General features: G+C 34.0%; 3 protein-coding genes across 3 annotated transcripts; all 3 read right to left on the reverse strand.

Moving 5' to 3' along the window:
- Positions 1–4,808: 4,808 nt before the first annotated feature.
- Positions 4,809–10,250, reverse strand: LOC134235035 (short-chain collagen C4-like). The gene is made up of 5 exons (XM_062717116.1): positions 10,236–10,250; positions 9,457–9,688; positions 7,972–8,043; positions 5,919–6,158; positions 4,809–5,053 (listed from the first exon to the last, which is right to left on the reverse strand). The coding sequence occupies exons 1-5, from the start codon at positions 10,248–10,250 to the stop codon at positions 4,809–4,811; spliced, it is 804 nt and encodes a 267-aa protein (XP_062573100.1).
- A 1,553-nt stretch (positions 10,251–11,803) lies between these two features.
- On the reverse strand, positions 11,804–21,031 carry LOC134235037 (short-chain collagen C4-like). The gene is made up of 4 exons (XM_062717119.1): positions 20,797–21,031; positions 16,572–16,655; positions 13,989–14,222; positions 11,804–12,045 (listed from the first exon to the last, which is right to left on the reverse strand). The coding sequence occupies exons 1-4, from the start codon at positions 21,029–21,031 to the stop codon at positions 11,804–11,806; spliced, it is 795 nt and encodes a 264-aa protein (XP_062573103.1).
- A 1,813-nt stretch (positions 21,032–22,844) lies between these two features.
- On the reverse strand, positions 22,845–23,914 carry LOC134235038 (uncharacterized). Its single transcript, XM_062717120.1, has 3 exons — positions 23,868–23,914; positions 23,281–23,510; positions 22,845–23,089 (listed from the first exon to the last, which is right to left on the reverse strand). The coding sequence occupies exons 1-3, from the start codon at positions 23,912–23,914 to the stop codon at positions 22,845–22,847; spliced, it is 522 nt and encodes a 173-aa protein (XP_062573104.1).
- Positions 23,915–24,078: the final 164 nt, after the last annotated feature.

Below are 24,078 nucleotides of genomic sequence, written 5' to 3' on the forward strand. Positions count from 1 at the left end.
ATGTCCCCGAGCCCGATGTTTATTCGTATAGTATTATATAGTAGGGCTAAAAACTAGAGGACCATATCTCGGAAACTAGAGATGGTACCATCACCATTTTTTCATAGAAGTGGTATCTTGCCCCTAGTACCCCACCCCCAAAATTTCAGACCCCAGGGTAGGGGACTTCGATGTCCCCGAGCCCGATGTTTATTCGTATAGTATTATATAGTAGGGCTAAAAACTAGAGGACCATATCTCGGAAACTAGAGATGGTACCATCACCATTTTTTCATAGAAGTGGTATCTTGCCCCTAGTACCCCACCCCCAAAATTTCAGACCCCAGGGTAGGGGACTTCGATGTCCCCGAGCCCGATGTTTATTCGTATAGTATTATATAGTAGGGCTAAAAACTAGAGGACCATATCTCGGAAACTAGAGATGGTACCATCACCATTTTTTCATAGAAGTGGTATCTTGCCCCTAGTACCCCACCCCCAAAATTTCAGACCCCAGGGTAGGGGACTTCGATGTCCCCGAGCCCGATGTTTATTCGTATAGTATTATATAGTAGGGCTAAAAACTAGAGGACCATATCTCGGAAACTAGAGATGGTACCATCACCATTTTTTCATAGAAGTGGTATCTTGCCCCTAGTACCCCACCCCCAAAATTTCAGACCCCAGGGTAGGGGACTTCGATGTCCTCGAGCCCGATGTTTATTCGTATAGTATTATATAGTAGGGCTAAAAACTAGAGGACCATATCTCGGAAACTAGAGATGGTACCATCACCATTTTTTCATACCAGTGGTATCTTGCCCCTAGTACCCCACCCCCAAAATTTCAGACCCCAGGGTAGGGGACTTCGATGTCCTCGAGCCCGATGTTTATTCGTATAGTATTATATAGTAGGGCTAAAAACTAGAGGACCATATCTCGGAAACTAGAGATGGTACCATCACCATTTTTTCATAGAAGTGGTATCTTGCCCCTAGTACCCCACCCCCAAAATTTCAGACCCCAGGGTAGGGGACTTCGATGTCCCCGAGCCCGATGTTTATTCGTATAGTATTATATAGTAGGGCTAAAAACTAGAGGACCATATCTCGGAAACTAGAGATGGTACCATCACCATTTTTTCATAGAAGTGGTATCTTGCCCCTAGTACCCCACCCCCAAAATTTCAGACCCCAGGGTAGGGGACTTCGATGTCCCCGAGCCCGATGTTTATACGTATAGTATTATATAGTAGAACTAAAAACTAGAGGACCATATCTCGGAAACTAGAGATGGTACCATCACCATTTTTTCATAGAAGTGGTATCTTGCCCCTAGTACCCCACCCCCAAAATTTCAGACCCCAGGGTAGGGGACTTCGATGTCCCCGAGCCCGATGTTTATTCGTATAGTATTATATAGTAGGGCTAAAAACTAGAGGACCATATCTCGGAAACTAGAGATGGTACCATCACCATTTTTTCATAGAAGTGGTATCTTGCCCCTAGTACCCCACCCCCAAAATTTCAGACCCCAGGGTAGGGGACTTCGATGTCCCCGAGCCCGATGTTTATTCGTATAGTATTATATAGTAGGGCTAAAAACTAGAGGACCATATCTCGGAAACTAGAGAGGGTACCATCACCATTTTTTCATAGAAGTGGTATCTTGCCCCTAGAACCCCACCCCCAAAATTTCAGACCCCAGGGTAGGGGACTTCGATGTCCTCGAGCCCGATGTTTATTCGTATAGTATTATATAGTAGGGCTAAAAACTAGAGGACCATATCTCGGAAACTAGAGATGGTACCATCACCATTTTTTCATAGAAGTGGTATCTTGCCCCTAGTACCCCACCCCCAAAATTTCAGACCCCAGGGTAGGGGACTTCGATGTCCTCGAGCCCGATGTTTATTCGTATAGTATTATATAGTAGGGCTAAAAACTAGAGGACCATATCTCGGAAACTAGAGATGGTACCATCACCATTTTTTCATAGAAGTGGTATCTTGCCCCTAGTACCCCACCCCCAAAATTTCAGACCCCAGGGTAGGGGACTTCGATGTCCCCGAGCCCGATGTTTATTCGTATAGTATTATATAGTAGGGCTAAAAACTAGAGGACCATATCTCGGAAACTAGAGATGGTACCATCACCATTTTTTCATAGAAGTGGTATCTTGCCCCTAGTACCCCACCCCCAAAATTTCAGACCCCAGGGTAGGGGACTTCTCTGTCCCCGAGCCCGATGTTTATTCGTATAGTATTATATAGTAGGGCTAAAAACTAGAGGACCATATCTCGGAAACTAGAGATGGTACCATCACCATTTTTTCATAGAAGTGGTATCTTGCCCCTAGTACCCCACCCCCAAAATTTCAGACCCCAGGGTAGGGGACTTCGATGTCCCCGAGCCCGATGTTTATTCGTATAGTATTATATAGTAGGGCTAAAAACTAGAGGACCATATCTCGGAAACTAGAGATGGTACCATCACCATTTTTTCATAGAAGTGGTATCTTGCCCCTAGTACCCTACCCCCAGAATTCCAGACCCCAGGGTAGGGGACTTCGATGTCCCCGAGCCCGATGTTTATTCGTATAGTCTTATATAGTAGGGCTAAAAACTAGAGGACCATATCTCGGAAACTAGAGATGGTACCATCACCATTTTTTCATAGAAGTGGTATCTTGCCCCTAGTACCCCACCCCCAAAATTTCAGACCCCAGGGTAGGGGACTTCGATGTCCCCGAGCCCGATGTTTATTCGTATAGTATTATATAGTAGGGCTAAAAACTAGAGGACCATATCTCGGAAACTAGAGATGGTACCATCACCATTTTTTCATAGAAGTGGTATCTTGCCCCTAGTACCCCACCCCCAAAATTTCAGACCCCAGGGTAGGGGACTTCGATGTCCCCGAGCCCGATGTTTATTCGTATAGTATTATATAGTAGGGCTAAAAACTAGAGGACCATATCTCGGAAACTAGAGATGGTACCATCACCATTTTTTCACAGAAGTGGTATCTTGCCCCTAGTACCCCACCCCCAAAATTTCAGTCCCCAGGGTAGGGGACTTCGATGTCCCCGAGCCCGATGTTTATTCGTATAGTATTATATAGTAGGGCTAAAAACTAGAGGACCATATCTCGGAAACTAGAGATGGTACCATCACCATTTTTTCATAGAAGTGGTATCTTGCCCCTAGTACCCCACCCCCAAAATTTCAGACCCCAGGGTAGGGGACTTCGATGTCCCCGAGCCCGATGTTTATTCGTATAGTATTATATAGTAGGGCTAAAAACTAGAGGACCATATCTCGGAAACTGGAGACGGTACCATCACCATTTTTTCACAGAAGTGGTATCTTGCCCCTAGTACCCCACCCCCAAAATTTCAGACCCCAGGGTAGGGGACTTAGATGTCCACGAGCCCGATGTTTATTCGTATAGTATTATATAGTAGGGCTAAAAACTATAGGACCATATCTCGTAAACTAGAGATGGTACCATCACTATTTTTTCCACAGAAGTGGTAACTGAGCCTAGTAACCCACCCCCAAAATTTCAGACCACACAGGGTATGTTTAAATTTTGAATTGCGAACTGCGTTCTAGAACGCAGTTCACTTTTGAATTGCGAATAGCGAACTGCGAATTGCGTTCTAAAATTTGAACGCCTAAATCTAGTCTAAGATATTTACGGAGTACTGTAATTATTATTTTGCTGATCCCTAAGCGTGATTCTGTAAAAGCAGAAAATTTCTCTTGTGATAAAATTTCGTTTATTACGATGTTAACAATCATCAACAAAATTAAATCCCTCACGAAATTTCATATGCCTATATATTGAACAGAGTAACTTTCGAAACAACGAAATTTAATCTCCATGAAACCGTTTAACAACAAATCAACGAAATTTGATCCGCACTAAAAATTTGTGTTTGTACAGTATTTCTCTGTTTTGGGGCAACATACCTTCATCTACCAGTATGCCGTATTTCAAACTTCTGTGAATTATATTCAAGTGACCTTAAAGTCTCTTTGGTCCTCTTCTTTAATTAAAAAAAGTGACTCAATATTTTGATATTAGAACATATAGAGAAAATATTTTGTTCTTCTTAAAGAATTTTATTTTCTTTATTTGATTTTAAAATATAGACCAAATTTCTATTTCAGAATAATAAAACATATCGAAAGAATATTGATATGGAAAGATAATTTTAATCAACCATCAATATGTAAGTTTGCTGTCCATAGCTGGCATAAATTATGTGTTTAAAGTATTCACAATGAATATATATGCAAAAAGGTTTGGAGAATGATGTTTTCTCAATTAATCCTTATAATTCTGCAATCTTGTCGTTCTGACCTCTTTTTGGATTGGAATATAACAAACTTGTTTAATAATATTTAATTTCACTCTTATTGTTTCGACCATTTCTTATTCCAAAAAAAAAAATTAATTGATACTGGTAAACATGTAAACCCGTGTTCATGTATAAAAAATATCGTATGTTAACAGCTGTCAAATTTCGATAATTTGATTTGAATGAAAATAACCTTAAAACCAGTTGTTTTTTTTCCGAAAAGGTTATGAATTGCGTTATCTTTATAATAAGATTGAAGATAATACAAATCATATCCTTTTTTGGGTGAAAGACACCTTAACACACATGTATGTTTGGATAATGAATTGCTTTTGAATGTACGTGAAACAAAGGGGTATATACAATTGGTCGAAACAGAAGATTCGTTTTCATTCATTTATTTATGTTTTAATTTTATATCTTGTTTTCCAAAAACATATACAATTATATCATTGTATAAGTTATGGTGCCGAACAAACAGCGCATGTTAATTCCCGTCCTTCAACATAAGGAGGGCACTTCAAAGATCCGCAACGCGCATCCACTGCATAGAAGAGGTAGCCATCTTGATTGCTACTGCCACCCGGTACACTATCTGGATTTCTGTCCACACACGTGTACATTGATCCAGCATTGTGTTTATGAAGACCGCCCATAAGGTAGCCATCATACTCTAACCGCCAACCTTTGTAACAGGATTTTCTGGCTACGAAAAAAATCATACAATTGAATATCATAATTGGGTGTGTAACTGTGAACTGTAAGAAAAAAATAAAGCTACGTATTTTTTATTTAGAACGTAAATAATAACTGTTAAGAGCCAAGCGATTAGCCGATAAACTATCAGAATAAGCTTCCTTTTTACGGGATACTTCTGGGTATATATGTATCCTTATTGATAACATTTTAGTGGTAAAAAAAAAAAGTTTCATAGAATTTTCTTTAAATGCTGTTTTATTACAAAATGAATGTAAAATATTAGAAATGCAACTTTAAGACGACATTTAAGTATTTTAAATTAAAACGTTATTCACTACATATGTACTTTACAAACAATGCAGATAGTTCAATTTTTTAAGGTCAAGTAAAGTAATACATGTATATGAGATTATTCTTATAAAATTATAAAGGTACACAATGCACGGAGGGTCAGATTGACTTTTTCTCATTTTGTCATTTTAAATTAAACAGAATTGTTTATTAACATTTTCCCCTTTCATTTGATGGTATCAGGAGTCTCATTTAAAGTGTTGATGTCACCTCTTATAATTTGGAGGTCCCGTGATTGCTCTGCTCTTATATGCTTTTGTATCAGCAAATGGAATTTTGAGCTTGAATATACTGTTCGTTATATCCATATGTTTCATGGTCTTGTTATTCAAAACTTTCAATGGTGGTTATATACATTTTACATGTAAAATGTACAAATTAAATGTTTTAAACAGGAGAATGTAATGTATATAAATAATTGGTACACCTTTTTTTGGCTTTAAACAGCGTTTGAGTTTAATTTCTCTTAAGGACCTTCAAGTAAAAACAAATAACATGCAAAAACTTAACGTTTGCTTTACCTGGAAAGACTCTTGCAATGGATTTATCTCGCAGAAGGCATACAGCACACGGTACATTCTCGTTGTGAAGCTTTGCTACTCTGTTATCAGGAATAGTTACTGTTTCATACTCCGCTCCATACATATAGGCACTCCATTCATCAACTCTGTCATTGTAAACTCCCCACTCAGGATCCGTTGGTAAACAAAGAGGGTTAACTGATGCACCTTTGTGAGTGTAGTATGATCCCCCAGCAAAGCCTGAAAAAAATATTTTATATTCTGAACAAACATTTGAAACGGAATACAAAAAATCTCGAAATCTAGCAAGCGTCTGTCTTGTCATAGCTATAAATGGTTTCAAAACAAGTAAAAACAAGATGTGTTTGTGAAACACTATGGGCTCGGCGGCAACAAATTAAAAAAAAAATATTTTGAGCATAAAGGTCACAGTGAAGGTCACAAGGTCATTGATCTTGGTGTCATTTGGAAGATCTTGATTAGTGAAGTATGCATACCAAATATCAAGTCTCTATCTTTCATGGTTCAAAAGTTATGTTGAAGGTTCAAAAAAGCTATTTTTAGCATACAAGACACAGTCAAGGTCACAAGGTCATTGACTTTGGTGTCATGTGAAAGGGCTGCATTAGTGGAGTATGCATGCCAAATATTAAGTCTCTACCTTTCTTCGTTCAAAAGTTATGGCGAAGGTTAAAGTTTGCCCTCAAAAAAGCTATATTTAGCGTTTAGGCCACAGTCAAGGTCACAAGGTCATTGACCATGGTGTCTTTAAAAGCGTTTTAGGTATACCAAATATGAAGTCTCTATCTTTTATGGTTCAAAAGTTATGGCAAAGGTTAAAGTTTGCAAAAAAACCTCTATTTTTAGCATATAGGTCACAGTCAAGGTCACAAGGTCATTGACCTTGGTGTCATTTGAAAGAGCTTTATTAGTGGAGTAGGCTTACCAAATATGAAGTCTCTATCATTCATGATTCAAAAGTTATGGCGAAGGTTAAAGTTTGCAGACAAACAGATAAACAGACAGACAGACAGACAGAAAGGACAAAAACAATATACGCCTCGGATCTTCCGATTCGGGCGCATAATTACAAACAGTGATCGATAAAAAAAAGTCTATAAAAACTGCGAACGATAGTATTGTTCTCCTGCCTACCTCCAAGTCAATTTTCAAAGTTATCAAATTCGATGAATTTAAAATATTTTTCATAGCAATTATATGGATTTTCATAAAACATTACTTATTTGGAAAAACAAAGAGAGGAAACTCTAAAATTTTGGTAATACTTGTGTTTTTCACTATAAAAATCAACGGAAAAAGGAAAATATTTTTAAAACATCCCCCCGCGACACAAAAATTCCTTTTTACAGTTATTATGGACTGTTATTTCACAAATTCGTACCAAAGCTTTTTTGTGTTTTGTGTGTCACATGGGGGGGGGGGGGGGGCATAAGTTTATTGACAAAAGAGACAAAAATGCTAAATTTCCACCGATTTCAAAGCGATTTACTTTTAATCACAACCAAGACTATTTCAAAAGATGATGATGCTTTAAAGTCCAATTTCCATGGAAAATATCGTCTACCCCCTTTTTCCAATAGCTTGATTTAGAAATAATTTACTATTAAGCGCTGGAATCAAGACAATTCATCAATTTCTATTGAACTATTCTTTGTATCAATCAAAGAATTTATGGCCAAATTGTCATTTATATTGAATTAAATGGTTGCAAAATGTAGGCGGGAATCGAGGGTTTGTGTGCGTAGTTCTTTAAACAAAACAGATCTAAAAGCGGGGCATAAACACAGATTCCCAGAAACTACAGACTATACCAGGCACCTTATTCATCAATGTATAGAACACTGTAGAAAATATAAGTACTTTATGCTTGTGCCCCTTCAATAAAACATCCCATGAATTTTTTTTCAAGTGATTTTAGTTGATAGTGCCCCCAACTATGTATGGCTGTGAGCCCCCCCCCCCCTCCCTTTGCTTCCTTCGGGCCTGAATGACTTTAAAATTCAGCTTAAACATTTTACAATTATCAATTTACCTGAATAAACAAGGTCAGCTGTTTTAGGACAACTTTTCTTTCCCCATCTCGTGTAGACAACACCACCTGATCCTGCACAAAATTAATAATATATGGATTTTTTTTTCTATTCTGGCATTTTCTTCAAACTAAACTAGTAGTAAACTAACAACTAACAAATAACAAGTAATGAAACTTAACAATTAGCCTTTCTAAAACGAATTTAGGTATTAAAAACCCAACAAAGAAAAAGAAACTCACATTGTAACACTAGCACTGGTTGAGAGGAATTAATTTTTTTTACGGAAAATACCACACAAATTATGAATATTAATTTTTTTTTTTTTGTATACACTTTTCTTACATTTAATGATTCGTGTTCTATTGTTAGTTTTAAAAAAAACAGATAATCTTAAGCTATGTATAACATAAAGAATACTGGTACACTAACAAAAGTAGGTAATAACTAGAGCAAAGCTCGTTGCAAAGCAACGAGAAGGTCTTCCATCCTGTTTTGACCGGAAGTGACGTCAGCAAAAAGAAAGCAATGAGCTTAGTCGTCCCCAGTCACTTAATAATTTCATTTTTGCATCAAAACATTAAATAATAAGCTTTTTTGGCTACTTCCGGTTTGACCGGAATTGATGTCGATGGACAGAAAATAAAGTTTTGTGCTTCTTATATGTTACCCAAAAACTTGTCAAGAACAGCAAAAATATGCATTTTCTGACTACTTCCGGTTTCACCGGAAGTGACGTCGCCGGACGCATATTGACGACTTCGTTAGATTAAGCTTGACATTTTGAACAACATTGCTTCTTGGATGTTTAACAAATTCTCAATACTTTTTGAGATATCTGGAAAAAACTTTTGGCCCGTCTAGATCCCTTAATTTAGGGGTCAGCCCTTTTTTCGAGATATCATTCAAAAGATCTTGTAATTCTGCACAAATTTTGTTCTATATGTTTTAACAAAATATTTTTAGTTTAGAAGATAAAAAGCAAAATATGTGTAAATTTTCGCTCTTTTAGGCGTTCTAATTTTTGACCCCTATATAGCACCATCTTGAATAGAGAAATTGAAAAACAAAAACCACTATGCACAACTTCAATCCTTCTATTATCTAAAATCAGTAGAATTTTTGCTCCAGCGTTAGCCGTTTCTGAGCCTTTGTCTGGAAACGAAAGCCTATAAATTTCCGTTTAAAGGGAAATAACTCAAAACCGGAAGTGACTTTTTGAAATTTTAGATAAGATTCTGATAGAGTTTAGTAACGTCTATCAACTCTAAAAATTTGAGCAAAATCCATCGAGAAATGAGTGAAATATGAGGCCTCAAAGTTGGCGTCTAGGAAAAGGAAAAAAAAAAGAATAATAAGAATAATCTTAATCATCAGAATCAGTAGAAGGTCTTCCGTTGGAAACGGAAGACCTTAATAAAGCTTTTGTGACACAGAAATAATTTGATATTGTCATCAAAGTGAAGATACATAAGTTAATTACTTACTTCCATTCTTTACATCAGATGTCACCTGTGCCTTGAATTCTTTCATAGATTGATCGGTCATCTGGGTAAATGTTTTAAATTCCCGCTTTAAAGCTTCAATCTGATGTATCCCAAGAACAGAAGATAGTTGTCCCGTCAGATAACCCTGTAGCATGTCTTTGCAGCTTTCGTTCTTTGTTTCCGCTTTAGAGGCGAGGACAAACAGAAATAAACAACCAAATAGCTTCATCATCTGTAACTTAAGACAACTTAAATGAATAGTTTTAAAAAGCTTCTTTGAAAAAATATTTTTAAAAATGAACAAAGCCCCTATTTTCACAAATTGAGATTGAAACAAGATGTGCATATGTGAAACACTGTGCTTTCGGTGGCAACAAATTTCGAAATAGCTATTTTTTTTTTAATATAGATCACAGTCAAAGTCACAAATCCATTGAGCTTGATATCATTTAAAAGAACTTTTATTTAGTGGAGTATGCATGTCAAACATGAAGTCTCTAGCTCCCATCGTTCAAAAGTTATCGAGAAAGTTAGAAAAAGCTTTCTAAGCATATAAGTCACTTTCAAGGTCACAAAGCCATTAACCTTGATATCATTTTAAAGAGATTAATTAGTGGAGTATGCGTATTATATATGAAGTCTCTATCTTTTACGGATCAGAAGTTGACAACTGACAGACAAACAGATAAACATTTAAACAGACATGCAAACAGGACAACAATAATATACGCCCCCATCTATCGATCCGGGCGAATAAGAATTACTAATGACTTCCTTACCTTGAACAGTGTCATGTCTCTTTTGTTTCAAGCAGAGCCGATGTGGTTTAAATACATTGAAATATGCAACACGATACGTGTGCTCACAACCTCTTAGTCACGAAAAACAAAAATTATTGTCATGAACATATTATTGTTAGGTATATAAGATGGCAAAGTTTGGTAATGGACTTTTTTTTACTTAAATCCATAATGAAGTCAGAATTTCTTGTAGGATAAACATTTAGAGATTTGAAGTTAATAAATTAAAGATAATATTCTTGCTGCAGTCACGTCTTATTATAGGAGGGTTTAATTTGAAAGGAGTATTAAGTTATCCAGCTTTGCCTCAAAAATACACGCTCTGTAAAATTAGACTAACAACTGCATAGAAATTATCCTTAATAAGAGACCCATGGAAATCATTGTTCACATTAGCATTTTGGTTAAACACAATCAATAATCAGTTTATTACTAAAAAGGTTAAATATATTAGTTTTTCTCCTTATTCTAACTGTTGATGAATAAAAATACTTCCATATTAATATAAAATTTGGATGATGTTTTTTTTTCTGTTCTTGACAAGATTTCTTTATATTCATGATCATATTTATAAATTTGATTGCCTTATGAAGTCTCATCTTCGCAAGGTTGTAAATATTTGAAAAAAATTGAACCCTTGCTGTTCTTGATGGGGAGGTTAAGAAAAATTCTCATGTACGCCCTTTACCAGGCATCATGATTTGAACAAACTCGAAACTACATTATCAGGTGACCATTTTAAATATATTTTGCATGTGTTCTCGTGTATAACTTTAATTCCCTGTTTTGACCCGATCCTATCCTCATCAATTGGATACACAATATCTGATGATGCGTCTCTTTTATAATAGTACTTATCATAGCTTTGTAAATAATACAAAATGTTCCTGTGCATAAATTTGTATTCAAGTTGTGGTCCCAGTGGCCACAAGTTGAAAAAAAAACGTGACTCTACATTATGTAGTAATGCTATTTTCATTTCTTATGTTTTCTATGCAAAATTGTAAACCTTCTATAACCCATAATCACTCTTTATCTGCCCTCTTTATACTATACCTTTGAGACGTTCTATACAATATTGAAGCATCAGAGGTCAAAATATGCATGATATTTCTGTTACTAATATTAAATTAAACACAGTCCATTTTTCTGTGAATTTTCTTTTAAGTCGTTACGGCATTACTTTGTACTTGTAGTTAGTCTTCCTGAAATCATTTTTATCTGAGAACTGGGGTGGGGATTATAACTTTCAATAATCAATAATAAAGAAAAAATGCAACGCTATCTAGTTAGAGACTTGTAATGTAGATATGGATAATGGACTATTAAATTAATAGCTGTTATTTATATGCAATAAAGTCATTAACATAACTTCATATAAACCTTTAATATTTAATGCTAATCATAGATCGATATTACGAAAAAAGTAAAACACAAAAAAATCTAGAATCTACTGGTACTCTAATTCATCAATTTAGTTTTCCAATACATTTTCATTACAAATTTACAAATACATTATTGATGCTACAATCATAAGTTTAAAGACTTTAAACAGAACAAACAGCGCACGTCAACTCTCGTCCCTGTACATAAGGAGGGCATTTCAAAGATCCACATTGTGCTTCCACTGCATAGAAGAGGTAGCCATTATGATTAGAATGGCCTCCAAATACAGTATCTGGATTTTCGTCGATGCATGTATACATTGTACCGGCATTGTGTCCATAGTACCCTGCCATAAGGTAACCACTGTACTCTAACCTCCAACCTCTGTAGCAGGATTTCCTAGCTGTAAATATGCCAGGTATTTCTGTGATCAATTTATATCTATAAACAATACAAATATGTGAAGAGAGCATCAAAACGGACCCTTAGTAATCACACATGTGCGATCAAGTTGCTTGGAGGATTGAGCATTCCATTGAAACGAAATTTCATAAGTCGAATTAAGTTTCAAAACAAAAAAACCTAACAACTGATCTGCAACAAATCAGTCAAAATACGACCCAATGATAGGATATATTTGCGAACAAGGTCATTTATATAACAATGATACAATTTATGAAATGCCGAATTAAAACCAAGTTTGTTGAAAACCCTGCAGCATCAACTTACATGTATCAGTGAGTAGCATGCTTAGCATAAAGATTGAACATACTCAGAGCAAGCTCTTCAATAGGAAATGAGTTGAGAGACATAAACGCCATAAGCAGATGCAAATGATATATTACTACATACATAGGGAAGTTGACGATGGAAAAGCTGATGGAAATGATGAAGTCATCTCGTTTGCCATACAATTTAGTTCGTATTTCAATATATGGCTTTATTGTATATAGTCGGTAAAACATCCTAATTTGAGACAAATGTGACAGACTATGCGGTTTTTTTTTAATTTCAAGTTAACAGCGATATACGAGGGCTGTTCGGAAATTATTGAGACATTTACTGTAACTCTATAAAGAGCAGAGATAAATTAAGGAAAATTCGTCAACATTTTAGAATGAAAGAATAAAAGAAATATGCAAAATTTCTAATTCATAGGATAATTACATAAGTTCTGGTGAAATTAAAAACATGCAAATGTTTATCGACCTGGAGCAGCATCGCTACGTCGTTTTAACGTCATGTCAATCGGAGATGTTTAGCATCTGAAACAATCCGGAGATGTCGGCTTTTTTTCTTCGTTATCATGTATAGTATTGCAGAAATCAAACTTTATCTTTTCTTAAACGATTTTTTTTAAATATGTGCTGTTGCTTCGTCATTGTTAACTTTTTATTTGTCATATATATGCAGGATGACTTTGCATCATGTAGTGCCGATTTACGCAACGCGGGTCAACGCTATTGATCCTGTTAGGTCAAAATTGATAGTCGTCTGGAGCTTTTTATTTTACTGTGGTTGAATCATTGGTCAGAAAAAATATAAACCAATGAAATAAAACTCTTTTAACATTTTTTGCAGTATTGTTTTTATTGTTTGATCGGGTTGGTCAGTCTGGAAGAGTTTTAGATAGCGCTAGACAGAATTATAAGTCTCTCGTTGCTCAGCCTTGACGTCAAAATTCATCTTTTCTTCGGTATCAGAATTCTTGATTGCGCCTAATTTTTTAAATGATCTCCGTATCTCTGATCAGAATTCTAACAAACTTATACAGCGTGCAGTTAAAATAAAATTGAAAAATTATAAACATAAATTGAATTATTATCGCCTTTATTATGGGTCCACCTTGGGTTTGAACTTTGTTGTTACATATTTTCAAAATCTGATTTCGTGACTGCTCCGGGTACCCCTACCATTGACATATTTATCGACCACTGAAGATAAGAAATTTAATATTTGTAAAATATTTTTTGCTTTTACGAATTCTTGGTGTTTGTCAAACGTATATGCGAATTTTCACCGAAAGACGTTCATTTAAAAGAAATTTATCCACAATGTCTCAATAATTTCCGAATAGCCCTCGTATATTAAATCGAAATAACTATAACTATTTTTACTTTATATTTAAACCATAATCGTCAATACATCGGAATATCGAGTTGAAGGCCACAGAAAGTATTTTCCTATTCTCAAGTTGAAGATTTTTTTTAAACATTCTGATTTATAGAATTAAGAAACAGGTTAGTTTTAAAGGAGCACACTTTGTACCCATTGGAATTCAAACAAATTTTTGGAATACATGACCTCTGAAGACTAATGTTTTTAATTATGAGCTTGCAATATTACCTGGGAAAACTTTTGACAGGGATTTACCACGCAGAAGACATACAGCACATGGTACATCGTGCTCCAAAAGATTTAATTTGTTATTGTGTAGCACTTCTTCATATTCTGCACCATAGACGTAAGCCCTGTAAGAGTCAGTTCCATCCTTGTATTTACCCCATTCGGGATTTTTTGGTAGACAGAGAGGATCAACTGCTGCACCGGTGTGAGTGTAGTGTGAGCCACCAACAAATCCTTTTGGTGGAAAAAAGGTGAAATAACGAATAGTGATCAAACTCATAAATCTAGTAAATAAAACGAATTGTGAACAGGGCGTAACGATGGACCTTGTCGAGTGGTTATAAAATCCACCGTGAGCCTCATGTATTGATCATTCAGAAGGAGAGCATCTTAGATAAATTTGAATAAAAGCAATGACTTTACAAATGGTTAGAAAAATGTCAAAAACTATAACCCAAAGATAGTTTTTATCTAGAAACAAAGTTCCAAAAAGATCGTGCTCTTTACAAAAGTACGAAGGGTTATCAAAAAGTTCGTGGACTGAGGCTATAAAATTAGTACTATGTAGTATGAGCTTACAAAATTTATATGGAGCATAAAACAACAAAATATAAAGAAACGTTGAAAATTTTAGCTTGATACGTTCTTTATTCCCCAAGTTATTATAAAATGGAAACGACATTATATCAGCACCCGGCGCCGTCGCCGTTTAGTTTTATGACGTCAGACAACGTCATTGTTTTTCAATGTCTGCTTCTTCTACTTCATACACTTATTTTGATGAGATTTCCTGGAGCTGAGTAAGGACTTCAGTTCGTATTGTTAATATGACTTTACAATGCCACGAACAGCGGCTTTCAACGCATATACTATTGCAAATGGATGTATACAATGGCAGGGATCCTCGCTTGATTGTGCCAGCATATTTTGCTTTTTGCTTTTTTGGAGTTCAATATCTACAACACATGATCAACGTAATTTTTTTGACGTGATTGATTTTTCACACCTTGACTACAAATCGACATAAACTGTGCATTCCTTTTCTCTTTGAAAATATTTTGGTATTTAAGAACAAGAAATCTGGATGCAGATTATTTCTCCTTAGCCAGTTTAAACATTTCCTGGGTGTATACCACTTTTTCCAGGGGGCAAAACTTTATAGAATGCATGTTGGTGAAGGAAACCCCTCCCCCCTTTTGACGTCATTTTCAAGGCAATATTTGTTTGGATACTCCATGTAAAACTTACGATAAAATTTCATAGAAATTCTAGAATGAGGTAAAAATTTAATATTTTATGAAACAAAAGTGTCCCAACATATACCTTAATTAACGGGATTTTTGGAGGTCAAATTTTCATATCACAGTAGTTTTTCTTAGTTACACTTAGATCGAAAAAAACGTCATTTTCGAGGTTGCGCCGCATGGACATACCATTGCTTACAAAAACATTACTAATTTATTAAAAAATTAAATTTATGATTTGTAATTTATTCTATAGATAGAAAATATGATGATAACTAGATATTTTAAAATTCATTCATGTACCTAAAGCGGTTTTAATTTTATGGCGCTAGTCCACGAACTTTTTGATAGCCCCTCGTAAGCCGATTTTAAAGGTACTTGGACACAGATTTGAAATTAATATTTTCTCATTTTTTCTCTATAATATCACGAATTATATATTTTAATAGCATTTCACACAAAAATTAATTAAAAATCTTATTTCATTTAAAAGTTATAAAAACTTTAAATTTTTTTGGCGGGTTTGATTGACACATCCTTGCACTTTCACAAATTTTAACTTTATTCTTAATCCTTAGGAAAAGTGGCAATTTTGATGTGTTTTAATGAGAAATATTAAAACTTTTATCAAGAAAAATAATTTTATTCAGAGTAGAAAGGTTAGAAAGCAAAACACCTTCACAAGTATCGTCATTCCGAACTAAGAGATGCGTACAGAGTTTAGCGAATCGAGCACACTCTTGTTACGTACACAGTTTTTGTAAACAGGGCTCGAGTTCTGTTATTGTTTATATTTAGAATTCACCGGGTGCGTTCAATCGTCACAGTCTGCTTACCACAACTGCACGGACTGACAATATATTGTGTGTTTGTTTTGCTTTCGAACGTGTCTACTCTGAATTTTCTGGATTATAGTATTAATATTTTTCATTTATACAAAACGAGATTGCCACTTTTCCTAAGGATTAAGAATAAAATTAATTTGTGAGAGTGCAAGGATATGTCAATCAAACCCGCCGAAAAATTTGAAATTTCAATATCTTTTAAACGAAATAAGATTTTGAATTAATTTTTGTGTGAAATGCTATTAAAATATATAAGTCGTAACATTATAGAGAAAATAATAACTTCAAATCTGTGTCCAAGTACCTTTAAACGAGGTAGTTGAAATCCTTGCAATAATAATTCCTAAAGTTGTCTTTCGGTTGTTTGCCTCAGTTTAAAGTAAATGGTATTTAAAACATTAGTTCTTACGTACCAAATCAATCGGAAGACATAATAAACACAATGTTCAGATGATACAGGAAATAGCAAACAGGAAATAGAAACACATGCAAACCTGAATAGACCAGTTCAGCCGTTGAGGGACAACTTTTCTTTCCCCATCTGGTGTAAACAGCATTTACATTCACCTTTTGACTTTCTATGTAAAAATTATATAGATGTTTTAAAACTAAAAGATTATGTAAGATTTTTGAGTATTTCCTGCAAGGAGAATTTTTTAGGGAAAAATAGTATCATTAAAGGTACTTGGACACAGATTTGAAGTTATTATTTTCTCTATAATATTACGACTTATATATTTTAATAGCATTTCACACAAAAATTAATTTAAAATCTTATTTCGTTTAAAAGATATTGAAATTTCAAATTTTTCGGCGGGTTTGATTGACATATCCTTGCACTCTCACAAATTTAATTTTATTCTTAATCCTTAGGAAAAGTGGCAATCTCGTTTTGTATAAATGAAAAATATTAATACTATAATCCAGAAAATTCAGAGTAGACACGTTCGAAAGCAAAACAAACACACAATATATTGTCAGTCCGTGCAGTTGTGGTAAGCAGACTGTGACGATTGAACGCACCCGGTGAATTCTAAATATAAACAATAACTGAACTCGAGCCCTGTTTACAAAAACTGTGTACGTAACACGAGTGTGCTCGATTTGCTAAACTCTGTACGCATCTCTTAGTTCGGAATGACGATACTTGTGAAAGTGTTTTGCTTTCTAACCTTTCTACTCTGAATAAAATTATTTTTCTTGATAAAAGTTTTAATATTTCTCATTAAAACACATCAAAATTGCCACTTTTCCTAAGGATTAAGAATAAAGTTAAAATCTGTGAAAGTGCAAGGATGTGTCAATCAAACCCGCCAAAAAATTAAAAGTTTTAATAACTTTTAAATGAAATAAGATTTTTAATTAATTTTTGTGTGAAATGCTATTAAAATATATAATTCGTGATATTTTACAGAAAAAATGAGAAAATATTAACTTCAAATCTGTGTCCAAGTACCCTTAAATGATCAGAAAAAAATAAACGTTAACGGTCCGTGTACCACTTCGCAATTAAAATTTCTAAATTGATTTAGAGTTTGAGGATTTTGAAATTTTAGTTCAAAATTCTAAATTTCAAAAACTCAATCTGATTTTGTTTATTGAACTTAAGGTAGGATTTTTCTCAGGTTTCCGACTAGGTGATAATTTAAAGTACATTAAATTTTGCTTACATGTTTAATGTACATGTATTTAGGTGTAAGAGATTTTAAAGATCATATTTTTCATTCCTCATCACAATTGTACGATTTTGAATAGAAATGGTAAACTGCGTTTGAAAACTAGCAGGGACTATTTTTTGGCGGAATGATGGCGTATGAAAATATCCTTCCTACTTCTCAAAATTATTATAGAACAATGAATATAGTTATAATTTTTACGCAATTAAAGAATTCAATAACTTTTCAAATGTAAGTTCAATTAATGACAAGGGACTAAATTTTTTAAATAATAATATGATTTTTTTAAACAAACTAGAACTGGGTTAGCTTTTATAAGCTTCCAATCTGAGTACAGATTTGAGTCAAAAAACCATAACAAGTATTTTTTCTTTCTTCGTAAACGATCAAAACTTATTGCTTTTGTATCATTTTGTATCTTTATGTGACAATTTTACCATATGTAAAAATGAGAAAAATTTAAATATAAGAAGCATGCAAAAATAACTTACATATCCCTAAATTTTAAGAAAAGTAGAGAAAATTCGGATTATTCGGAAAATTCGGCCAATACCCATTTTAATTAAATTATTTGTGTCAATTTGGTAATATCATCTTATAGGCCCTGCATGGTAGTATCTTTTTATGCAAAAAGAAAAACATTCAATCTTTTGAAATACAAGTAGGGATCGCATAGTTGGCAACAGAATTTTTTTTATTATTAATGTCAAGGAAAAAGGTTATCATCTTGACCTGACCTTGTCTCTTATATAAAACGGTCAAAGAACTATATGCGGTATATTGCATATATTTGCCCCCACAAAAGTCAAATTTTAAAAACTTCCTGAAATGTGCTAAATTCAATAAATTGTATGAGAAATATAACTTAACAGAAAATATTATAGTGTCAAAGCAGTGTATTCACAATTTTTGTTTTTATGACGTCACATAATAGTCCGATTTTATATCCTTTTTCAGAAAGAGGACAAAATAGACAAAATTTCAACAATTTTAGCTTTAAAATTAATAGAGCGCAAGTTTGTTCAGGAACAATATTGACATATTTCATTGATATTATCATTCTACACATTATATCAAAATATTGATCCTGAACACACATGCGCTCGGTGACTTTTACTCAAAATATCGACGAAATATGTACATTTTTCTGTAAAATTCATAAAAAACTGAAATTTACGTCATGTTTGTGACGTCATTACGTACATATGGCGTCATTACTTAAGAAAATATTCAGTGCTTTGAAGTCAACATATACCCCTCTGTTTAAGAACTTAATTATATATGTCTCCATCAAAGTTTGATTTTGGGGGAAAATATTGGTTATTACCGAATAAAGTTCTTTAATTTCACTGATACCATCTGAGTATTTTGTCTTCTTGAATCTATGAAAATTTCATTTATTTTTTAAATACAAGAAATATGAGAAAAATCCTAGCTTAAAATATCCAGATGGGTTTCAAGTTTTCAGATTTTACCTTATATATTCAAAGTTCAACTTTCCAAAAACGAATTTTGGATTTTAAACTTTTGACTTATAAATCTATTGCTTGTTTAGAAAGTTAACGCTTAACAATTTGAAATCAATACTATTTTTACGCATATGGATAATGTCATTCAAACTTCTAGATTTCAACTTTAAAATGTTTGAGATTTTTAGAAATTTAGAACTTTGATCCAAATGCTCAAATCTTATAGATTCCAGAACATTTTCAATTAAAATATAAATTGGGTTTGGATTAGATATTTGATGTTTTGGGTATTTCAAGTAAAATTCTAACAAACACATTCAAAGAAATGTGGTCCCCCGCTTTCGTTGTCTTTGTGGGTGAGATATTTTTATGACATATTGTGTCAAATATGAGGCCCTATCACATTATCACTGAAGTTGATTTTTTTTCAAAATATAAGGTCAATCATGAAGGTCAAGTTCAAGGGGTCAGAAATCATAGCATGCTCGGAAAAATCTTGTCACATGTCAAATATGAAAGCCCTTCCTCTTCTCAATATAAAACACTGATGACCCCGTATGGCAACATAGCGAAGATTTAACTTTTCTTAAATGCAAATTAAATATATTATTACACAATGTAGGCTCTTCTCATAAGAAATACAACTGTGAAATACAAAATCCCTAGCACAATCTTTTCAAAAGTTATGGCCAAGGCTGAATTTTTTAAAGGTAGGTCAAACTCTAAGGTCAAAGTTGTTGGTTTCTTAAGAAAGGTCTTGTCACAAGTAGTGCATATGTGAAGGATGAAAACCCTAACCTTGACCGTTCAAAAGTTATGGCCAAATAGTGAAGGTTAATTTTTATAATCTCCAAGGCCAAGGTCAAAAGGTAAAAGTTGTTGGTATCAAATGAAAGGTCTTGCCACAAAGAATACATATGTGAAATATGAAAGACTAGTATATACCATTTAAAGTTATGGCCAAAGTGAAATTTTTAGAATTTTTGTGTAAAAGTGGTTCAAATTCCAAGGTCAAAAGGTCAAATTTGATGGTATCCAAAGAAAGGTCTTGTCACAAGAAATATACATGTGGAATATGAAAGTCATAGCTCCACTAAATCAAAAGTTATGAGCAAGGTTAAATTTTTTGTGAAGGGCGGACGGACTGACAGACAGACGAATGAGATTTAATGTCCCCTCGCTTTCGCAAAAGTGGGGGACAAGAACTCAGTGTATTGAAATGTGAAATTCAGAAGTTTGAAGTTAATTTCAAAATTTAAATTGAGTAATAACTTCATTTGTCTATTTAGAACATTTTTTTATCTACCATATTGCACTTTTTATTGAGTAAACGTCATCCTTAAAATTGGACCGAAGTCCTGCTTGTTGCTACAGCAACGATTCCTCAATTTATTATTATATTTTTGAGAGAGATTCAGAAAGTCCGAAGACTCTTAAAAAAAGGTGTTCAAAGACTATATTATGTCAAATTTTCTTCGTAAAAACACAAAAAATACACCCATGTCTTTGCAGGTTTTCGAAGAAAAAATGTTTAATTTCATACTTTGAATATAATCTACAGAGGAATTGCTTACCAGTACTTTTATTTCTCAAATCAGTTTTAACCTGCTCCTTGAACTCTGCTATAGATTTTTCTGTTAGTTCAGTAAAACTTTTAAATTCCCGCTTTAAGGCTTCTATCTGGTAAGATCCAAGAACGGATGACAGCTGTCCCGTTAAAAAATTCTGTAGAATATCTTTACAACTTTCGTTTTTTGTGTGCGCTTTAGAAGTGTACACCAGCAGGGTTATGCAAACGAAATACTTCATCTATCAATGGAAATAATCGATATAAAAAAGATTGTACACCTTTAAACTGAGTACATGTATGCTAATTACATGTATAAGTAAGCATTCAGATTTCCATTTTTTATTTCAAATTTACATTTAAATGAAGAAATTTCATATTTTCGATGTGTTTGAAATATGAATATTTATGTCAAATTGAAACACAATGAAATTCATTTGCATAAAAACTGCTATATACAGTCGAAATTCCTTTTAAATTCGCCCAATTTCATTTCTGTTTAAGAAATTATAGACTGCTTTATTTGACCCCCCCCCCCCCCCCCGTTTTAAATTCACCCAGCTATTGGAAGGGTAATTGGGGCGAAAATAAAACGCGGGGACTAAAATTTCCCAATTACAATATATATTCAAGTAAATATGATTCTTTTCAGTATCATATCAATAAGATTTTATTAGAATAAAAAAGATGAAAAGAAAAGAAATTCATCTTCTAAAATAAATATTTCCTTACCATGCTTCTCCGTGCCGTATTGAATTTTCCGTTTAAAATGAAATATATATTCTGTCATTTTGAGCATAATTTATATGAAATATAACTTATATTTAAAGTAATCTCAACCTTCACTAAACATCACCATCTGGGGAATACACCACGGATAAGTACATTCTTGAAAAAAATTCTTGACGGTAAATTATAATTTCGCCTTCGCCGAGATAAAAAAAAAATACTCATCCGTCATGATTTATTAGAAAGACAATACACTTATACCGTCTGTGACTAAACATTCGAATTCATAAAAAACTTGAATACTAAATCTGTTACAACAGTATCTGTAGAGTGTGGAAGTAAAAACTAGCAGAACTTAACGTTTGTATCAACACTGTCACAAAAGTACCATAAAACAACTGAAGTTCATTAATTTAAAATAACTTTTTAAATAGTTCATATAATTTCGTTAAATTATTTTAAAACCCTTTTGAGTTGCAGGCAACTTTCAAAATGCATGTTTATGTATCTAATGTAACCGTGTTATATTGTTTTTAATCTAAAATAGAGCACTGATCGAGCTCACTAAATTTCGACTCCCTGTCATATAGATTGTGTTTTGCTCTAGGAGACACGAAATGTGTGTCGGATCAGAAAGTAAAAAAGGGGGTTCACAATGGCACTATGTAACAAGAATTTGTAAAAGTATCATTACATTTTATTCAGTGGTAAAAGAGGAGTTATTGATAAGAGATGAGTCCCCCAAAGCGTTACAGACGGACAGGCAAACGTACAGACAGACGGACGGCCGCACAGCTAGCCGGACGGACATCCCGATCACTATATACCCCCACACGTTTCAAGCTGGTATATAATAAATACACTGCTTTACAATGGACGTCAAGAGACAACCCCCTTCCCTGTGGATATTGATCGGCCGTATTCCTCAGAGGACATAAATCACATTTTATATGAAGATTTGAAGCTGTCGTATAATATGCAACTCTTCTCTAAAGAAGAGGTGGTCGAGGGGAAGCACATTTTAATATCTAAAAGAATAGGAGGACTTCTTGCAGGTACTGAAATCATATAATTAGACTCCCAAACTTTCTGTTAATAACGCACAGTGGTCGACATACAATATGCAAAGTTATACCAAAAAGTACTGAAAATTACTCTTTAAAAGCCGATATATATTTTATATAGCAAATACAAAAAAAATCTTTATCTTATAATTCAAACAGAATAAGTTCTTTTCAAGTATTTCAATAGAAACCATAATTATAACTGTTATACATGTAATTATTCTCAGGTATCTTTATTTTTACTTATATATGTTTTGAACAATCATGGTGCAGAACAAACAGCAAATGTGAGTTCTCGTCCTTCTACGTAGGGCGGACAGTTCAGCGACCCACAGCGAGACTCCACTGGATAGAAGAGGTAGCCATTATGGTTCGCATGGCCCCCAGCAACAGTATCAGGATGTTTGTCAATACAAGTATACATTGTACCAGCATTACTCCCATGATACCCTGACATAAGGTAACCTTTGTACTCTAACCTCCAACCTCTGTAGCAGGATTTTCTTGCTAAGGAAAGTATCTACTATTATTGTTACAATTACTGTTTTTAAAGTATGTGATTCATGCTTTATATGTATTTAAGTATTTTTTTTCTTTACTTCATAACACCCCTTTTCATCAGAGTATCAGATTACAATTACATGGACTATCGATGGCAATTTTTAAAAGACAGTTATTCAAAGACAGAAATCAAATACCTGGAAAAACTGCTGTTGTTGATTTATCTCTCAGAAGACAAACAGCACATGGTACATTGTGATTGTAAAGTTTAGCAAAATGTCCATCATGCGTTTCATATTCAGAGCCATACACATATCCTCTCCAAGTTTCAACTTTATCCTTATATCTCTCCCACTCAGGATTCCTTGGCAAACAAAGAGGGTCTACTGCTGCTCCTGGATCGGAGTAGTGTGAACCACCTACGTAACTTGTTGAAATAAAGCTCTTTTAAGATAATGTCGCTTTATTGGGAATAAACTTCGGTGTTTTTTGGCAGTTTATTCTTGAGAATTTAATTCGCTAGCTTATTTTCATTACCTGGTAAATATTAATAATTTCTTGTCTCCAAACAATCGCTGTACCTTTAGTATTCTCATTGTTACAGCATTTTTATTTCAAAAGTTATGATAAAAATCAAATAAGACATTCTTGAGAAGTTGAAAATGTTAAAAAAAAAAAAACAGATGGCAAAGGTCTAAGAAACTCTGGAAATAAATAAACATCCCATCCATCAACGTTAGCTCATCCCCACTCTAAAAAAATAACATATCGCTTTTATACATACCTGAATGGACAAGCTGAGCTGTCGAGGGACAATTTTTCTTTCCCCATCTTACATAAACAGCGCCACTCCTTCGATCTACGTGATAACTAATTATTATTTAATATTCTACTGCATACACATATTTATAATTTATCTTTAGATTAGTTTTTGGATTCTTTTTTAAATCCAAATAATTTAGGCTTATCAAGGATGAGAGAAATAGAAGAAAAAA

The sequence above is a fragment of the Saccostrea cucullata genome, unplaced genomic scaffold (genome assembly GCF_032062105.1).
Source record: "Saccostrea cucullata isolate Sc308-1 unplaced genomic scaffold, CSIRO_AGI_Scuc_v1 ctg3577, whole genome shotgun sequence".
NCBI classification, from domain to species: domain Eukaryota; kingdom Metazoa; phylum Mollusca; class Bivalvia; order Ostreida; family Ostreidae; genus Saccostrea; species Saccostrea cuccullata.

Coding starts and splice junctions, on each gene's coding strand:
- LOC134235038 (XM_062717120.1), bottom strand. CDS start 23,914: ATGGGGAAAGAAAAATTGTCCCTCGACAGCTCAGCTTGTCCATTCAG. Junction 23,511..23,867: donor AGCTCAGCTTGTCCATTCAG/GTATGTATAAAA, acceptor TATTTCAACAAG/TTACGTAGGTGGTTCACACT. Junction 23,090..23,280: donor AACAACAGCAGTTTTTCCAG/GTATTTGATTTC, acceptor TACTTTCCTTAG/CAAGAAAATCCTGCTACAGA.
- LOC134235035 (XM_062717116.1), bottom strand. Junction 8,044..9,456: donor ATCTGATGTAAAGAATGGAA/GTAAGTAATTAA, acceptor AATTTTGTGCAG/GATCAGGTGGTGTTGTCTAC. Junction 5,054..5,918: donor CATTGCAAGAGTCTTTCCAG/GTAAAGCAAACG, acceptor TTTTTTTCGTAG/CCAGAAAATCCTGTTACAAA.
- LOC134235037 (XM_062717119.1), bottom strand. CDS start 21,031: ATGAAGTATTTCGTTTGCATAACCCTGCTGGTGTACACTTCTAAAGCG. Junction 14,223..16,571: donor GGCTGAACTGGTCTATTCAG/GTTTGCATGTGT, acceptor TTCCACCAAAAG/GATTTGTTGGTGGCTCACAC. Junction 12,046..13,988: donor CCTGTCAAAAGTTTTCCCAG/GTAATATTGCAA, acceptor GCATATTTACAG/CTAGGAAATCCTGCTACAGA.